General features: G+C 67.4%; 1 protein-coding gene across 1 annotated transcript in view; it reads left to right on the top strand.

Annotated features, from left to right (window-relative positions):
- Positions 1-15,883, top strand: part of LOC119105437 (uncharacterized) — a 62,973-nt gene extending 47,090 nt beyond the window's left edge. The window contains exons 5-11 of the mRNA XM_037228902.1: positions 7,762-7,895; positions 9,310-9,771; positions 9,932-10,190; positions 11,531-11,683; positions 13,440-13,574; positions 14,351-14,526; positions 15,746-15,883. Of these exons, the coding sequence (XP_037084797.1) occupies positions 7,762-7,895; positions 9,310-9,771; positions 9,932-10,190; positions 11,531-11,683; positions 13,440-13,574; positions 14,351-14,526; positions 15,746-15,883 (1,457 nt within the window). The remainder of the gene's footprint in view (positions 1-7,761; positions 7,896-9,309; positions 9,772-9,931; positions 10,191-11,530; positions 11,684-13,439; positions 13,575-14,350; positions 14,527-15,745) is intronic.

Genomic DNA, 15,883 nt, shown 5'->3' with positions numbered 1-15,883 from the left:
GAAGTCGGCGCAGTTACAGTTTAGCAACATGAACTCCAGTGGTGTTCGCTTCCTCTGTGCTGATATACGTGTTCAGCGGCGATGGTTTGTGCTGAGCTGGTACGAGTGGCGGCGGTGGTTTGTGCTGAGCTCGTACGACCGGTGGCGGTGGTTTGTACATAGCTGCTACGGGCGACAGCGGCGGTTCGTGCTGAGCTGGTACGAGCGGCGGCGGTGGTTTGTGCTGAGCTGGTACAAGCGACGGCGGTGGTTTGTACTGAGCTGGTACGGGCGGCGGCGGTGGTTTGTGCTGAGCTGGTACAAGCGGCGGTGGTCTGTGCTGAGCTGGTACGAGCGGCGGCGGTGGTTTGTGCTGAGCTGGTACAAGCGGCGGCGGTGGTTTGTGCTGAGCTGGTACGGGCGGCGGCGGTGGTTTGTGCTGAGCTGGTACGGGCGGCGACGATGCGACGCTTTGGCCCCCGTGTGGCCGGTGTCGTTTGTCAGAGGCAGTGGGCAGCCAGCTGTCGGCGCCGGCCATGATAAACGGGCTGGCTATCGTACCGGCCCGATAGAGCCGGCACTGCTGGCACGGCCCGGCCGCATTCCCGTCCGGCCGCGGCGACACCGGCTCACTCAGCCCGCCACATTACCGACACCGGCTCACTCAGGCCGGCACGTCACCGACACCGGCTCACTCAGGCCGGCACGTCACCGACACCGGCTCACTCAGCCCGCCACATTACCGACACCGACTCACTCAGGCCGGCACGTCACCGACACCGGCTCACTCAGGCCGGCACGTCACTGACACCGGCTCACTCAGGCCGGCACGTCACCGACACCGGCTCGCTCAGCCCGGCACATCACAGACACCGACTCACTCAGGCCGGCACGTCACCGACAGCGGCTCATTCAGGCCGGCACGTCATCGACACCGGCTCACTCAGCCCGCCACATTACCGACACCGACTCACTCAGGCCGGCACGTCACCGACACTGACTCACTCAGCCCGACACATCACCGACACCGGGTCACTCAGGCCGGCACTCCACCGACACCGGGTCACTCAAGCCGACACGCCACTCACCCGGCACATCACCGGCACCGGGTCACTCAGGCCGGCACGTCACCGACACCGACTTACTCAGGCCGGCACGTCACCGACACCGGCTCACTCAGCCCGACACATCACCGACACCGGCTCACTCAGCCCGACACATCACCGACACCGGGTCACTCAGGCCGGCACGTCACCGACACCGACTCACTCAGGCCGGCACATCACCGACACCGGCTCACTCAGCCCGACACATCACAGACACCTGGTCACTCAGGCCGGCACGTCACCGACACCGGCTCACTCAGCCCGACACATCACAGACACCGACTCACTCAGGCCGGCACGTCACCGACACCGGGTCACTCAGGCCGGCACGTCACCGACACCGGCTCACTCATCCCGACACATCACAGACACCGGCCCTCTTGCCATCGGGTCTGCACCCGACGTCGACGTTTCCAATCAGGCTAACTTGACCCGCACGCTTCAAGTAGAGATGGGCTTTACGAGGTGAGAAGGATGCAATGCTCTTGCTTAGCTCGTGTCTGCTTTATTTGAGAAGCAGACTGCGTTTGTATTCGATTGGCATTTGTCTGGCGTGTCCTGGTAAGTGCTTGAGTGCGCGTTCGGACGGGAGCCGGCTCCATGTTAGCAGTGATGTCGGCTGGCGTGTGTTGTCTCACCAAGTCGCGGCTGGTGCTCTTGAAGCTATCCAGATGCTCGCGCCGCCGAGCTATGCGGACTGGTCCAGCGTCAACTGTCCAGGTCTGCGCCTTTGGACTGGCCCAGCGTCAGCTGTCCAGCTCTGCGCCTTTGGACTGGCCCAGCGTCAACTGTCCAGGTCTGCGCCTTTGTCGTGAGGTCTTTTCGGAAGGTCCCCTGCGTATGGCCCGCGGTGCCGTGTAATTAGTTTTGTTCACCGTGCGCTGCGCAGTAGCCTCCCCGCATGTGGCCTTCTGGAATCTAATTAGCATTCCATTCGCCGTGTTGGGCGTCCATTTGTACTGGTCTCTAAGGCGCTGTGACCGCTACTCATCGTCAGCCCCCCCCCCCCCCCCCGTCTCATCGTCTGGTCATCAGCCTTACGACGCCGGGACCGTATGGGTTCTCTTTTAGTCCGCGGAACGACCCCTGTCGTGTATTGCATGTGTTCCAGACACTGTGGACACATTCTGACTGGTGGGATTTAGACCGTCGGTTGCGGTTCTGCTGGTCGTGGACAATACTGCAAGGACAATGCGCTTTGCGCCATTTACAAGCAGACTGGTAGTGCCACATCGTTAATCACCATCACTATCGAGGACACGTGGTCTCGAACCGGCGTCCGGCTATATGTGAAATCAGTTGGTTGAATTCTGATGGTGGCTCATTGTTGTGGCTCCATGGCATGTTCGAGGTCGTAGCACGCCAGACCGCGCTGGAAGTCAGAACTCTCAGTGCGGTGGAGCGGTGGCTGTTCACGTTTCTGGCGCAGCTGGCGCGGGGCGAATCAGACCCTGCTCACCCGCTGGCGGCTGCTCGTTCTCCGAAGGTGCCGCGGCGCGACAATCAGACCCTGCTCACCCGCTGGCGGCTGCTCGTTCTCCGAAGGTGCCGCGGCGCGACGATCAGACCCGGCTGACGTCACAGCGCCGGTCGGGCCAGTGACCATCGAGGCCGCCAGTGCCGCAATTTGGGTCACCGCTGCCAGCCGTGTATGTGTGCGCCCGCTTGAGTCGGCGTGCGCGTGTGTGCACACTGCACAGCGCCGCCTCGCCGTGTTTTTCCGGTTGTTTGTGGGCGGGCCGCGGCGCGGGCAGCCCGTCCGGGCCGTCCGCGGCCGGCGCGCCTCCGCTCCCGGAGACGGCTGGGCCCGGGCCCGGTCGGTCCGGGTCCGGGTCACGGTCCGAGCGCGCCGCCCGCGGTGCGGACCGGCAGAGTCCCACGCCGCGTCGTCTGCACGCCGTCGGTGCCAGGCCGGCCGTGTGTAGTGAACAGGGCTGAGCGAGAGCAGCATGACCGGGACGCCGACGGCCAACGCCCTGCCCTGCCCTGCCCTGCCCTGCCCTGCCCTGCCCTGTCCTGTCCTGTCCTGTCCTGTCCTGTCCTGTCCTGCCCTGCCCTGCCCTGTCCTGTCCTGTCCTGTCCTGTCCTGTCCTGTCCTGTCCTGTCCTGTCCTGCCCTGCCCTGCCCTGTGGCAGGTGCAGGGCGGTGGCAATGCAGTTGCGTGAGCGTTGACCGCTGCATTAGAGCATCGTTTGCTGGGCTGCGGGAGAAGTGCATGGCTGCGCCCTGCCAAATTCTTCCTTGGCGGTGCTTTTCTCACGAAAGCCACCTCTTTCCGATAATGGTCAAGCATGGGATTGTGACCGGAGCTCCGGCGACCTGACGCCGGTTTGTGAGGAGAGGCGTATAATCGGAGAGGCGTTACTGTCCGTGTCGTCTTCTGTGAGGTGAGTGTCCTAAGGACGGAGCTGAACTGAGCTGTGTCGGAGGTGGGCTCGGCGTGTTGTGTGGTCGGCGCCCCGCACGCTAGGAGACGGGCGTGACGGCGGCGCCGGGAACAGTGCAGCGACGGCCACGAGCCGGACGCCAAAGCATGTAGGGCCTTTCGGCGCGTGATTGCGGCCGTTGGCAGGTGCGCGGGCGGCGCGGGCGGCCCGACGGCCCGGCGGCCCGGCGGCCCGGCGGCCCGGCGGCCCGGCGGCTGAGCACGCTCGGCCGGCTCTCAGTCCAGTCAAGTGCTGCCGAGAGTGCGGCGGCGGCGGTCCAGAGTTGGCGGCCGGGCGGGCCGCTATTTCAGGCGGCGCTGGTCGTGTGCCAGCCCGCGCGCCGGCACGCTGCTGCTGGCCGGCTGCGCCCCGCCCTTCCAGCCTTCCATTAACGTTCCCGAGGTCCGCGCCGGCCAGACGGACGACACGGCCCGTGGCGGCCGCTCGCCTTCCCGCCAGAGCTGGCGCACGCTCCTCAGCCTCCGGATGTTGCGGCTGCCTTGCGACCCCGTGGAGGTTGGAGGTCTGTCCGCCAGGTGTCTGAACAGGCTGTCCACCCTCCAGAGGCGAGAGGTCTTCCAGGGGCGGAGCAGCTTGGGCCGCCGCAGCCTTCAGGCATTGGAGCGGCTCTCCGCCTCCGGAAGACGCGGCGTATTGGCTCCGGTTCACCAGCTGGCGGCGGGAGCGCACTCCCGCTGGCGGTGGGAGCGGCTGGTGCGCCCGGCGCCGGGGCGTCCCGGTCACCCTGCCCTCGCACAGCGTCGGGCTCAGCTCTGCCCGGCGTCGGCCCGCCGCTATCCACTGCCGGACCTTCGCCGCCGTCCACGGTCTGGCCGTCGTCGCCGTCGACCCGGCGTGGCGTTGGTCGTCGGCTGAGGCGGTAATGGGCGCCTCTGTCGCCGGCTTATCCGGCCAGAATGCTGCGCCGTCACCGTCCGAGCCGTGACGTCACCATCCGAGCTGTGACATCACCAGCGCAGCGCGTCTTGGGAGATGGTGGCCGGCCACCGGTGCGCCGCACGGTGGACCGCCCGGACGGTCCGCCGTGCCCGGCGGACGGATGGGCCGCGGTGGCCGCGGCGCATCCGACATGTGGATCCAGCAGCGGCGGAGGTCCCAGCGCAGCTCGGATGCAGATTTGGCTTGCTGTCTGGAGTGATGTTTTTGCACCATGCGCTGCCAGAGAAGTGGTCAGGGTCGTGTGCCCATCGCTCATCCCGCGCCGGTGACGTCACAGCCGGGCCGCTGCCGCCGCTCCTGCATTCCATTCATGGCTGCGGCGGTTGGCACCGCGCTCTCTGCCCCCTCCCCCCCCCCCCCCCCCCTCTTGAGCGCAGACACCGCCCGTGTGGTATATATGCGGATGACACGGGGTTTACTACGGGCTCATCAATGTTGATGTTAGATCGCGACCGACCCCTTGCCAACCCGTATGCTGGAAATGCTTTATTGTCCACGTCACGCGGCTGGGCGATGAGAGCGCATGGGCGGGTCGGTGGGGTCGTCGGGGAGTCTGTCGATACACGACGCCGCCGTCACCGGCGTGGGAAGTGTGGCGGCCGGCCGCGCGAGACGGCGCATTTGTGTCGGGCGGCTGCAGACGGGCGCCTGCAGAGGGCCGTTGCAGGGGATCGGCGGCGGCGAGGCGGTGAGCGCCGAGTGTGGGGGCCCGAGCCACTTGGCACCGCCGGAAAGTCGGTCACGTCAACTGGCGCGGCGCGGCCCGGCCCGGCCGCCGACTGGGGCCGACCGCTCGGCAAGACGCGGTCGGGTGGCTGACCTGGCCTAGGTCTCGAGCGGCGAACGAGGCGCGGCCGGCGTCGAGGCCGGGTGGACCTGCTGGGTCCACTCGGGCGACACATCGGGTGGCTCAGACGCTGGCAGCTGGCGGTCTGAACCTGGCTAGGGTTGGCAGGCAGTCTAGCGTACATTGTCACGTCGCAGGGACAGATGACTGACCAGAGACCCGGTGAGCCACCAAATGAGAAATGTTCCTCCGAGGGGGCCTGCCGCCCGGCACCATGATGGGTGAGGAGCTGGTGCCTCCTCTCCCGAGCCCGCTGTCGTCTGTCCTCGGCCCCGATCCCCACATGAGAGGGAGGGGGCGGGCGGAGCGCGTGTGTACCGAGCGGGCGTCGCTGTTGGCTTGCGGACCGAGCGAAGGCCGGCTCGCCGCTGGCTCGCCGCTCCCTGCGCGCACAGACCGGCATTGAGTACGGCCGGCCCGCCGCTGACGGATGGCCGCCGCCGCTGGCGCGCCCCATTGTACCCGCCCTGCTGGTCTACTCCGTCCCCGTCACCGCGTCCGCCTGCCGCCGGCGCGCGCCCCGCTTCCAGGCTCTAGACGGCACTGGCTCGCGGCCAGAAACCGGAACGTTTTGCCGGAACGTGAGGCCACCAATGCCCGTACCATCTGCCTTTTCTTCCGTCGTCTGCGTGCTCCACGTTGTATCGCCTGCGCGTCCCGTCTGTTTTCCTGCGGCGCAGTCAGCCCACCCACCCTCGGCGCTCAGCTTCTGCCCGTGTCGGTCCGCCCAGGGCCTCTCGTCCGGTCATTCGACTGAGGCTGTATGAGGTGATTTATTACGCTGTGCTCGGTCCCATCAACCTCCTCATACTCCACTTGGCAGTCGTAATGAGATTGGAGCTGGGAATTGGTGTTCCCTCCCGGCCAATCAGCTCTGCCGAAGCCCGGCCTCGCCGGCTTCCAGCTGTTCGGCCTTGGACTAGATCCAGACGCCCGCAGCCTGCCGCCACTGCTCCAACCGGGACGCCGGCCTTTTTCTGCTCCGACTGTTGAGATGGCACTCTTGGGAGTCGTCATCGACGGGGATAAACGCCGTCACCGGCGATCGGTCCGATGTCGCCCCGGCCGTCATCGACGTCCGTCTGGAAGGAGGATGCAGGACGGCACCGTAGGCCCCGAGCGGGGTCCGACCGTGCCGTGTGCGGTCTTTGACCGCCACGGCCCGGATGGAGCCGGATCGTGGTTCCGCTGTGCCGTCTGCCGGGACCGCTGGGACTCGCCCGACTCGCTGCCGCCCCGGACGTCAGCCAGCTCTGCGGCCCCGGTGATGCGTCGGCTGTGTCGCGCGGGTCCGCGCCGGGGACCGGCCCGCCGCGAGCCGCCGAGCGCGCGCCGTCTGCCGCCCGCCGCCGCCGCCCGCCGCCCGGCCGGACGTGGGCGACGCGCCCGCCGCCCGCGCGCGTCGCCGGAGCGGTCGCGCAAGGTCACAGGGGCGCCACCGCACGCGCGCCGGGTCAAAAGGTCAAGTTCGCGGGGGACGGTAACGCCGCGCAGATGCGTAAAATCTGTTGTCGGGAGTTAACGATGGGAAACATCACTGCGGAAGCGGATGTGGAGTTTTAAGTCCAGCAGTTTAAAGCGGCATGTTGATGCGGGCGTCCGCTTCGTCTGCAGGCTCTCCGGCTTGACGTGTGTGTTCGTGTGGTCTATTTGACGCTACCGTCATCCGAAACCGGAGTCTTAATGTGAAACAAAGGCGCGCTAATGTCCACTTGACGGCTGCACCTGCTGATGTACTTCGTGTGCCGGATGAACGAGCATTGCCAAGCAGTCGTTTGTCGTTTCTCTAGTAGTGTTGGCGATTACTCTCGTTCACGCCGCCCAGCGACACGACTGTTCGCCGCGCCGGGCCGGATCGCGCGGCGCAGTCGGCCCGGCTGGGCGGGGCGGGGCGGGGCGAGGCTCGAGCAGGCTGGGGAGCGGGCGGCGCACAGCTGCGTACTGGCGCGACCTTGGTGGCTGTCCTCCGACCGCAGTCGTCCTCGGGCGGCCTCCTCAGTGCTGCGGACCGCCCGCTCCCGGCGCCAGCTCTCAGGCAGCTTACGTCGCGTCGCAGTGAGCAGTGAGCAGTGTGTCAGGACCGGATCGGGCAGAGACGGCGCCGCAGCGGCACTGGTGTGGCGGACTTCGCGGTGCGCGGGCGGCCGCAGGGCCGTCACCCCGGTCAGCCTGCGGGCCCACAGTGGGGCTGCGTGACCGGCGCCGAGCGGGTGTTACGGACGTGTCGGCCGGCGGCGCGCGCCGCTGCTGACCCCCCGCCGCCGCCTGCCACGCCGCTGGCGACAGCAGCCCGCGGTCGGGCGACGTGCCGCCGCCGCGCTCGCGGTAAACAGAGAGCCCGGGAATGTGCGCGTGAGGCGGCGCACCCGCCCGCCGCCGCCGCCGCCGCCGCCGCCGCGTGGCGTCGCAGCCGTCTGCTGACCGTGCGCGTCCGTGTCGACAGGCGACCGCGTGCTGAACGTGAACGGCCTGCCGGTGTCGCGGCTCCGCTACGCGGACGTGGTGCGCGAGGTGCAGGCCAGCGGCAGCACACTCTGTCTACAGGTGGAGCCGCGAGACAACGATGAGCTGCAGCTGGTCAGTAGCCGGCCGGCCGGGCGCCAGCCAGAATCCCCTCCCTCCGCGTGTGTGTGCTGTGTCGCTGTCACGGGGTCTGGCCCATCGTGTTGCCCCCTCGCTTTGTCCCTCTATCCGTATTTCCGGTCGGCCGCCCCTTCTCCTGCTGCTGTATTCCACCTTGCCATTCTATGATTAGCTCTGTGTGTGCACCTTTTTTCTGTCTCGTTCACCTCCATCATCCTTCCTCTCACTCAGCTGCGTTTTCCGCCTTCGGGATATGTTTTTGCGTGTTTGTGTCATTGCCGTGTTTCCGCACCAATCACCGCGGAGCACCTCCCGTCACCGACGCTGCTGCCGTCGCTGACCCGAGCTCGGTTCTCGCGCGGAGCGGCCGCCGTACCAGCTGAGTGCCGGCGCGCGCCCGCTCTGACGGAAAGCCGTAGTACCTGTGTAAATATAGCGGCGCGGGGCTCGGCGCGGCCGCCCGTGTCGCTGTGCCTATTTATACGCCGGCTCGCGCTCGCGCTGTGTGTGTCACCGTGATGGATGTCACCAGGCGGGCCGGGGCGGCCCGGCGACGACCTGACCCTGAACCTGCCGGCCACGTCGGCGCGTGCCATGCCCTCCCGACAGACAGTCCCGTCAGAGCGCGCCGTCGGAGGACTGACCTACTTGTCTGTGGGTCGGTCGCGGCGCTGCAGAGGCAGGCCGCCTGCGCGGCGGCCCCCAACTCGCGGGACCGTCCCGTGGGACGCGTGCAGGAGCCGGGCCGCGCGGCGGGCGGGTGTGCTGCAGTGTCACCCGCTCTCTCCCGGCAACAGGTGGTCTGGCGGCGGCCGCCGCCGCCGACGGCCGCTATCGGCGCGGGATGCCGGCGTCGGCGGCGTCGGCCGTCAGTCGGCTCCGACGGCCGGCGGAAAATAGCGCCGCGACCGCTGCCAGTCCGCCGCCGGCGCCGACGCCGTGCAGAGCCGAGCGGCGCCGGCTCGCTGCCGCGCTGCCGTCAGTCCGCCGCCGGCGCCGACGCCGTGCAGAGCCAAGCGGCGCCGGCTCGCTGCCGCGCCGCCGGCTCGCTGCCGCGCCGCCGCCAGTCCGCCGCCGGCGCCGACGCCGTGCAGAGCCGAGCGGCGCCAGCTCGCTGCCGCGCCGCCGCCAGTCCGCCGTCGGCGCCAACGCCGTGCAGAGCCGGTCGTCGCCGGCTCGCTGCCGCGCGCGCCGCGCCGCCGCCGGGCCGTGCTGTGAGAGGTGATCGGAGACCGCCGCCGGGGCCGGTGACCGCAGAGCAGGAGTGCCGTCATGATCCCGTCGGAGCCGCCCGCCGCCGCCGAGGTGACGTCCCGTGCCGCCGTGCCGTGCCGCCGCGTGTCGGCTGGCAGCATCCTGCGTCCGCCCCCCGCTCCCTCCCGGCTGACGCGCCGCTCTGTGTCCGCAGGCGTTCGGCGAGACGGCCCATCACCCCGTGTCGAACCTGAACATGAAGCCGACGTTCTCGCACCTGCCGCGGCCGCAGCCGTACCGGCCGGCCGGGGGCGCCGCGCTCGGCCTCGGTCAGCAGGCGGCGGTGGCGGCGGCGGCGCCGCACGTGCCGCTGGGCGCGGCCGAGGACAGCGCCAGCCTGGCCGGCGACCGGGCGCCGGGTGCGGCGGCGCGCCGGCCCTCCACGCTCTCCACGCTGTCGCTGCAGATGCCGCCGACGTGTGGCCCCACCGAGCCCGTCAACACCAACGACCCCGTGTACTCACGCATCCGAAAGGCGGTGGAGACGAAGGCTGAGTTCCTGAGCCGGCCGGCGCAGCCCGTCTGGCAGCCACAGCAACCGCAGACGCCCGTCGTGCGCGAGTACCACGTGAACCCGGCGCGCTTTTCCGCGGCCGCCGTGGCCGCCGGCCGCGCCGCCGCCAGAGCCGGCCGCCCGCTCGCGGCCGGCCGTGGAGCCGGAGCGGCGGCGGCGTCGGTACCGCGCCGCCGCCGCCGCCGACGCCGGCGCCAAGGTGCCGGCCACGGCGCCGGTGGGCGGTGGCGCGCCGCCGGCCTTTCCGGCGCCGCGGCTCCAGCTGACCGGCTCGCTTTCGCTCAGCTCGAGCGCCGACAGCCTCGCCTCGCAGGCGGGCGGCGTACCGAACGCCACGGCGCGGCCGTACCGGGCCGCCTCGACCGAACCGGGCCTGCCGTCGCCCGAGTACGTGCAGTACGACGCCGTGACGCAGGTGCCGCGCGCCAAGGTGCCGCCGCCCGACCACAAGACGCACATCGTGTCGAAGCGCGCGCGCCAGTTCGAGACGGGGCACGTCGACAACGACACGTACTCCGGCCGTAGCTGCTACCAGAGCGAGCTCGACCTGCTGGCCGACGCGTCCAAGCGGGCGTCGGTGCGCTCGCGCCGCAGCGAGTTCGAGCGCGACCCAGCCGCCTCCGACGATGGTAGGTGGCGCTCCGCGCGCCGTACCGGGCACTGGCAGGCGAGGTTGGCGGCAGTTAGGGGTTCTGGTGGTGGCGGCGGCGGGAGGGGTGGGAGGCTGCAGCGGGAAGTGGTGTCTGGAGGGAGCGCTGCCTAGCGGCGTAGTGGTAGTGGTGGTGGTGGCATTGGTGCTCGGCGGGAACGTTAGTTTGCTCGTGCGATGTGCGTCCAGAGATGTGGGCCGGCGGGTGCCAGCGACGTGATAGGTATTCCGGGCCGCCCGTATTAGATGCCGCTTCTGCCCCAACGGAACTTGAATCTTTGTCTGCACTGTCTTCTTCGGCATGACTTGCCACCCTGTTTATGTTGTAGATAGCTATGTGGTTTGGTGTGTGCTTATTTGTTCATGTTGTGTGGATCTAGGGGGCGTCCCTGGTACCCTATTCCTGGCCGGTAACCGTCTTGCTTGTTTATTTGAGGTGCAGGGCTTGCTGAAAGCTATGGCAAAACGTAGGCCGTAGCACCGATATCTGCGAACACATCCTGCTAAACAATAGCCTTCACCCTCCCTACCAAGATGTAGAAAGGATGCGACGCTGGATATTTGATTCTACTATCTCATACTTTCCCCTGGATCTTGCTAAATATTTATTGTTACTTTTACGAATTGTCAGCAAGTCTGTTACGTTCCATTGTTCAACCAATGAAATAAGGTGAAATGTGACATTTGCGAATGCCTGTATCGTTTACGAGCCTTGGCTGGATATAGCCGTCACCCGAAGCGGCCAAGCCTGGTGCGAATTTCACCGGAATCGAGCGGCCCAGGTTGCCCTTTTGACCCGCTATCTACATATAGCTCAACTGTTCCCTTGCCGCTACTGGTGGTGTAAGGCTCCGTGCCTTACGTTTTCACGAGCTTTGCCTTGTGCTGCCACCTGGTGGATTTTTCGGTCCCTCCGTCCATCGTTTCCCCTACTGGCCCTAAATGCCGTATCTAGTTGGTTGTTGTCCCATGTGTGTGTGTGTCTGTGTGTGTGCTCAGGTGGCGCCCCGTGTGTAAGACTCCGGCTCGAAGTGCCGCGTGCTTGGCCCGGGCGTCGCCATGGGCTCCACACCGCCCCATGCCCTGCCCCATGCGTGACCCGCATTCCGTTCCATGCGTGACCCCAAGTCTCGTCGGGCGTGCGTGTGGCCCCAGGCCGCCGACCGGCCGCGCGCGCACCGCCGGCCCGCCAGTGACCCGGCGCCGCCTCAGGTCGCCGACTGCAGAGTGTCATGTCCGACCCCGAGCTGGACCTGACGCTGCTGGAGCGGGCGCGCGAACACGAGGAGCAGTACCGCCGCCACCGCTACCGCCGCTCGCACAGCGACGCCGGCAACTACGTCACCAACCTGGCCGTGCTGCTCAGTAGGCGAACCGCGCCGGACCAACGCTCTCACGCCTGCTCACACGCCGCCGGCGACCGCTCACGCGTAACGCTGCCTCTGCTGGCTCACGCACGCGCCGCGAGCGGCCGGCCACGCGCGCGTCCTCACGCGGTGCGAGGCCCCCTCCGGGGGACGGTGGGGAGGGGACGGCGCCGCTGACCGGGCGGCTCTCACGGCCTGCCCGGAAGTCGCGGGGTGGCGCGCTGCCGACTCGGCGTCACACGGGTCGCGGTCCGAGTGACGGCGTCACACGGGTCGCGGGTCGAGTGACTCGGCGTCACACGGGTCGCGGGCCGAGTGACTCGGCGTCGCACGGGTCGCGGGTCGAGTGACTCGGCGTCACACGGGTCGCGGGCCGAGTGACTCGGCGTCGCACGGGTCGCGGTCCGAGTGACTCGGCGTCACACCGGTCCTCAGCCGATAGCGTCGATGACGCGTCCGTCCGCCCGCGGGTGCAGCGGTGTGGAGGGACGGGTCCGCACTGGCGGTGCCGCTCGCGGACGGACCCGCTTGTGTCACCGCTCCGATACTGATCTGGAGAGATCACGGGAGGCTCGGCGTCGCGCGCCACGGCCGCGCTCGGCCGGTGTCCAGGTCGTGAGCTGTCGGCCGGCACGGGTCGTGACGACGGGACTGGTGACGGTTGTGCCGGCGCCGGCCACGCTCGTTAGCGGCGCCGCGCGGCTGTTGGGGCCGGATGCTGGAGCGACCGGGGCCGTCCCCGAGCGAGTCGTGACTGGACGACCAGCAGGCCGCGCGGCCGGACGACTGGGACGGAGACGCCCGACGGCCGGCCGTCGTCAGGCCGAGACAGAGAGACTCGTCAGAGAGACTCGCTTCTGGTCACCTCTGACCCTGTCAAGGTCGAACCTGCGCCTCAGACACCGGCTTCGTTCCTGCTGAGGATGGCCCAGCTGGGACGCATTTGCAGGGCCTGTGTGCCGGCTGTGGTACCGTCCTTGCGCCATCCGGTGGCACGCATGCACTCGGCTTAGTGTAGCCTAACGCGACGAACCGAGTAAGCTAATATTTGCACGTCATGCCTCTTCACAAGGCGTGGGACTTTGCAGTATTCACCGTGCAGGAGTGCGTGCTCCATCCGCATGGCTAGTCTCTGCCACTGGTGCATGTTCCGTGGCTCGCCGCCCATCCTGTGGGGAGGTGAATTCATCGCCGCAACTTCCAGTTGCCGTAACACGTTGTGGGCCTTTCAGCGGTTTGCGCATCGTGTTCACGTGCCACCACGGACAGCTGAGCCGCAGTGTCACCTCACAGTGCCCTGTGCGCCTCCCTCGGTCCCTGCGTACCCCTGCAGCGTTCCGTTTTCCCCGCCGCACGCTCAGTGTTGCGGGCGTTTGCCCTGTGCCATCAATGCCCTGTGTCATCCTCGCAGCATTTTGACCAGACCCGCTCCCTCCCATCATGCTGTCACAACGTCCTGGCTGCGTTCCCCCCGCGCTGTCCCTTCACTGTGCGTTCTTCAGGTATCATGCGCTCCTGTGTATCCTCACAGCGTCCCCTGTGCCCCGAGCCTCCCACCCCCACCCCCACCCCTCGGCACCCAGAACGCTCGCCCTTTGTCTCCAGTGTATCTCCACAGCGTCTTGACTGCTTCCGCCCGGTCTCATTGTGCCCTGGCAGAGTGTCTCCCTGTTGCGTTGTGCCCGGGCAGCGTCTCTCCCCGCCCCGTTATGCCCTGGCAGATTGCTGACGCCGCGCCCGCTGTGTACCAACAGAACACTCGGGGTCGGAGGACGCGCCGGTCCGGCCGCCCCGCAGCGGCAACAGGATGGTGATCGTGGGCGGGCCGCGGCTGCACGCCGAACCCCTGCACGAGAGCATGTACCGCGCCACGGACCGTCGGGGCGCAGGTAGGTGGGCTGCGAGCGAGGCGCCGCCGCCGGGCTGCCCCGCCCCGCCCAGCCGCTGATGAGCACGTGGCGACGGGAGCGTGGTGTCACGAGCTGCACGCTGTAGATGTCCATTTATGGTAGATACTACGGATTGGTAGGTAGGACTGTCTCTGGGGTATTCCTGGGAAAGTTGTCCACTGAAGAAGTGGCTGATAATTACAAGATGTCCCATCGTTTGCGTGGAATGTGATGAATGTTGCGTTACACGGAGCTGCGTTGCTGCTTCGGGCTGGCTGTGGGAATCACGACATAGCCTCAAGCCTATTTTACCATCTGCTGTTTGAGCTGTGTTGCCTTTTGCTGGCCTCTTGCCCGTCTATGGCGCCTATTTCATTGCGAAGTGCGCGGGGTGCCGGTAGTGTAGTGGTTAGCGCGTCTGCGTTGGCTGCTGCGCGTCTGGGAAACCAGAGGTACGGGGTTCGATTCCCCGCGGTGCCCGCCCTTCCTGCAAGGGTGAGAGGCAGTCGACGCCATATAGCCTCAGCAGCTGAGTGCGTCGTAAAGCCCCAATGACACACACATTGCGAAGTGCGCTCCCGGTCTCGATGGCGGTCTTGTAGCATTTGAAGTCTGCGTGACCTCCCCTTCTTTGGAAATGCGCCCCAAAGTCCTCGTCACAATTCGCCCCTCCTGTGGAATTGCGTCCCGAAGCCCACGTCTTTCTCACCCACCCCCCATCCCCCCTTTGCGTCGGGAGGCCGGCTGACCTGACCTCGCCGCGTGGCCGTCGGCAGAGGTGGGGCCGAAGCAGCCGCTGCGGGGCCGCTCGGACTCGACCGACTCCCAGGGGCTCGGCTGGCCGTTCGTCATCGACACGGGCCGGCCGCTCTCCAAGATCTCCGAGGCCGAGCTGGAGCCGTCGCCCGAGAACGACCGCAAACGCAACAGCGCCGAGCTCATAGTCGCCCAGGTGAGCCGGCCGAATGCGGCGCGCTCGCTCGCGCCAGTCTGAGGCGGGTGGCGTCTCATGCCGGAGTGGACGCCTCCACGCTCTGTAGGTCAAGCTGAGGCGGCTTTGTCTAATTCCGGACGTGGCAGTCTTCCTGCTCAGGATGTTTGTTTTTTCCTTTGGCAGTAGGTGTTTATTTGCCGTTGCACGCCACTGAGACGGATGTTTTGTCGGACCGAATGGTGTCCTCATCGCCCCACATACACCGACCCCCGATTATTTAAACAATATGTTACTTCCCTCTGCGTGCCGAATGATTCGCAACTGCCTAGGCAACGCCACTGCTGGGGTATCCGCGTATCTGCTGTCGGTCGCCAAGGAGCCGACAAAGGAGCCGCCTGTTGGACCTCAGCTGGCGGTGAAGCCGGATCTGGCTCGTGACCTTTGCTGGGCCGTGAGGTGCAGCCGGTCCCGGTCGGGTACTGGTGGGGAGGCCGGTCAGGGGTTCCCCGTCCCGCGTGGGCGCGCGCCGTATTGATTGTGGTGCGTCCGAGGCCTGCCCCGCCCGGGCGGTGGCGCAACCGCGTACGGCAGGCGGCGCCACCGCCGTCCGCCCGCCTCCCCCGCGTGCCTCTCGCAAACGGAACCACGCCTGGGCGCCGCGGGTCGGCATGCTAGCGGGGCGGGCGGAACGAGGCACGACCGGCCCTGTTCCCGGGCCTGCCGCCTCGTCCGGCCAGTGCGGGACGCGCCGTCGGCTTGGGCACCGCGGGCTCGGCTCTGAATCTGTAGAGAGGCTCACGGCCCGGGTCTGGGCGCACGGCCGTGCGGTAGTGCCTGGGTGCTGAAGGAGGATGGTTTCACCGGGCCCGGCCTGACCTCACCTCATTAGTGGTAAAGCATAGTCATCTGGTAGCCGCGCGACTTGCCCGCGCGTTGACGCGCTTCAGATGTGTCGCACTATGTCTTTCTCATGGTGTCGAAAAAGCCCGCATATACAAAGCTTGCTCACAGTCGACCGTCCAGTGCGACCTCGCATAATTGCCGGTCGCCGCCGGCTCGCACATCTTGCAGCTGCCAGCGTCTGCTGCCCGAGCCAGCGAGAGTCTGCAGTGCGGTGCCGTCTCCCTGCTCTGGTCTGCAGTGCGGTGCCGTCTCCCTGCTCTGCCGTGCCTCGCCGCCGTCGTGTCTGTGTGTCGCTGCTGTGTCGCCGCGTCCTGAGCGCCACCTTTATCATCAGGTGGAGAAGAAGCCGAAGGAGTCACCGCCGGCCGCCCCCCAGGTGGCCATGCGGAGTCGACACCAGCACCGCGCGCTCCGACAGCCCTCCTATATCGCGGCCGTGAAGACCCCCACCCCCGAGGCCCAGGCCAAGTAA

Source organism: Pollicipes pollicipes, unplaced genomic scaffold (assembly GCF_011947565.3).
Source record: "Pollicipes pollicipes isolate AB1234 unplaced genomic scaffold, Ppol_2.1 Scaffold_6138;HRSCAF=7277_pilon_pilon_pilon, whole genome shotgun sequence".
NCBI lineage: Eukaryota > Metazoa > Arthropoda > Thecostraca > Pollicipedomorpha > Pollicipedidae > Pollicipes > Pollicipes pollicipes.
Note: the sequence above shows the minus strand (reverse complement) of the source record. Positions and strands in the feature narration are given on the sequence as shown.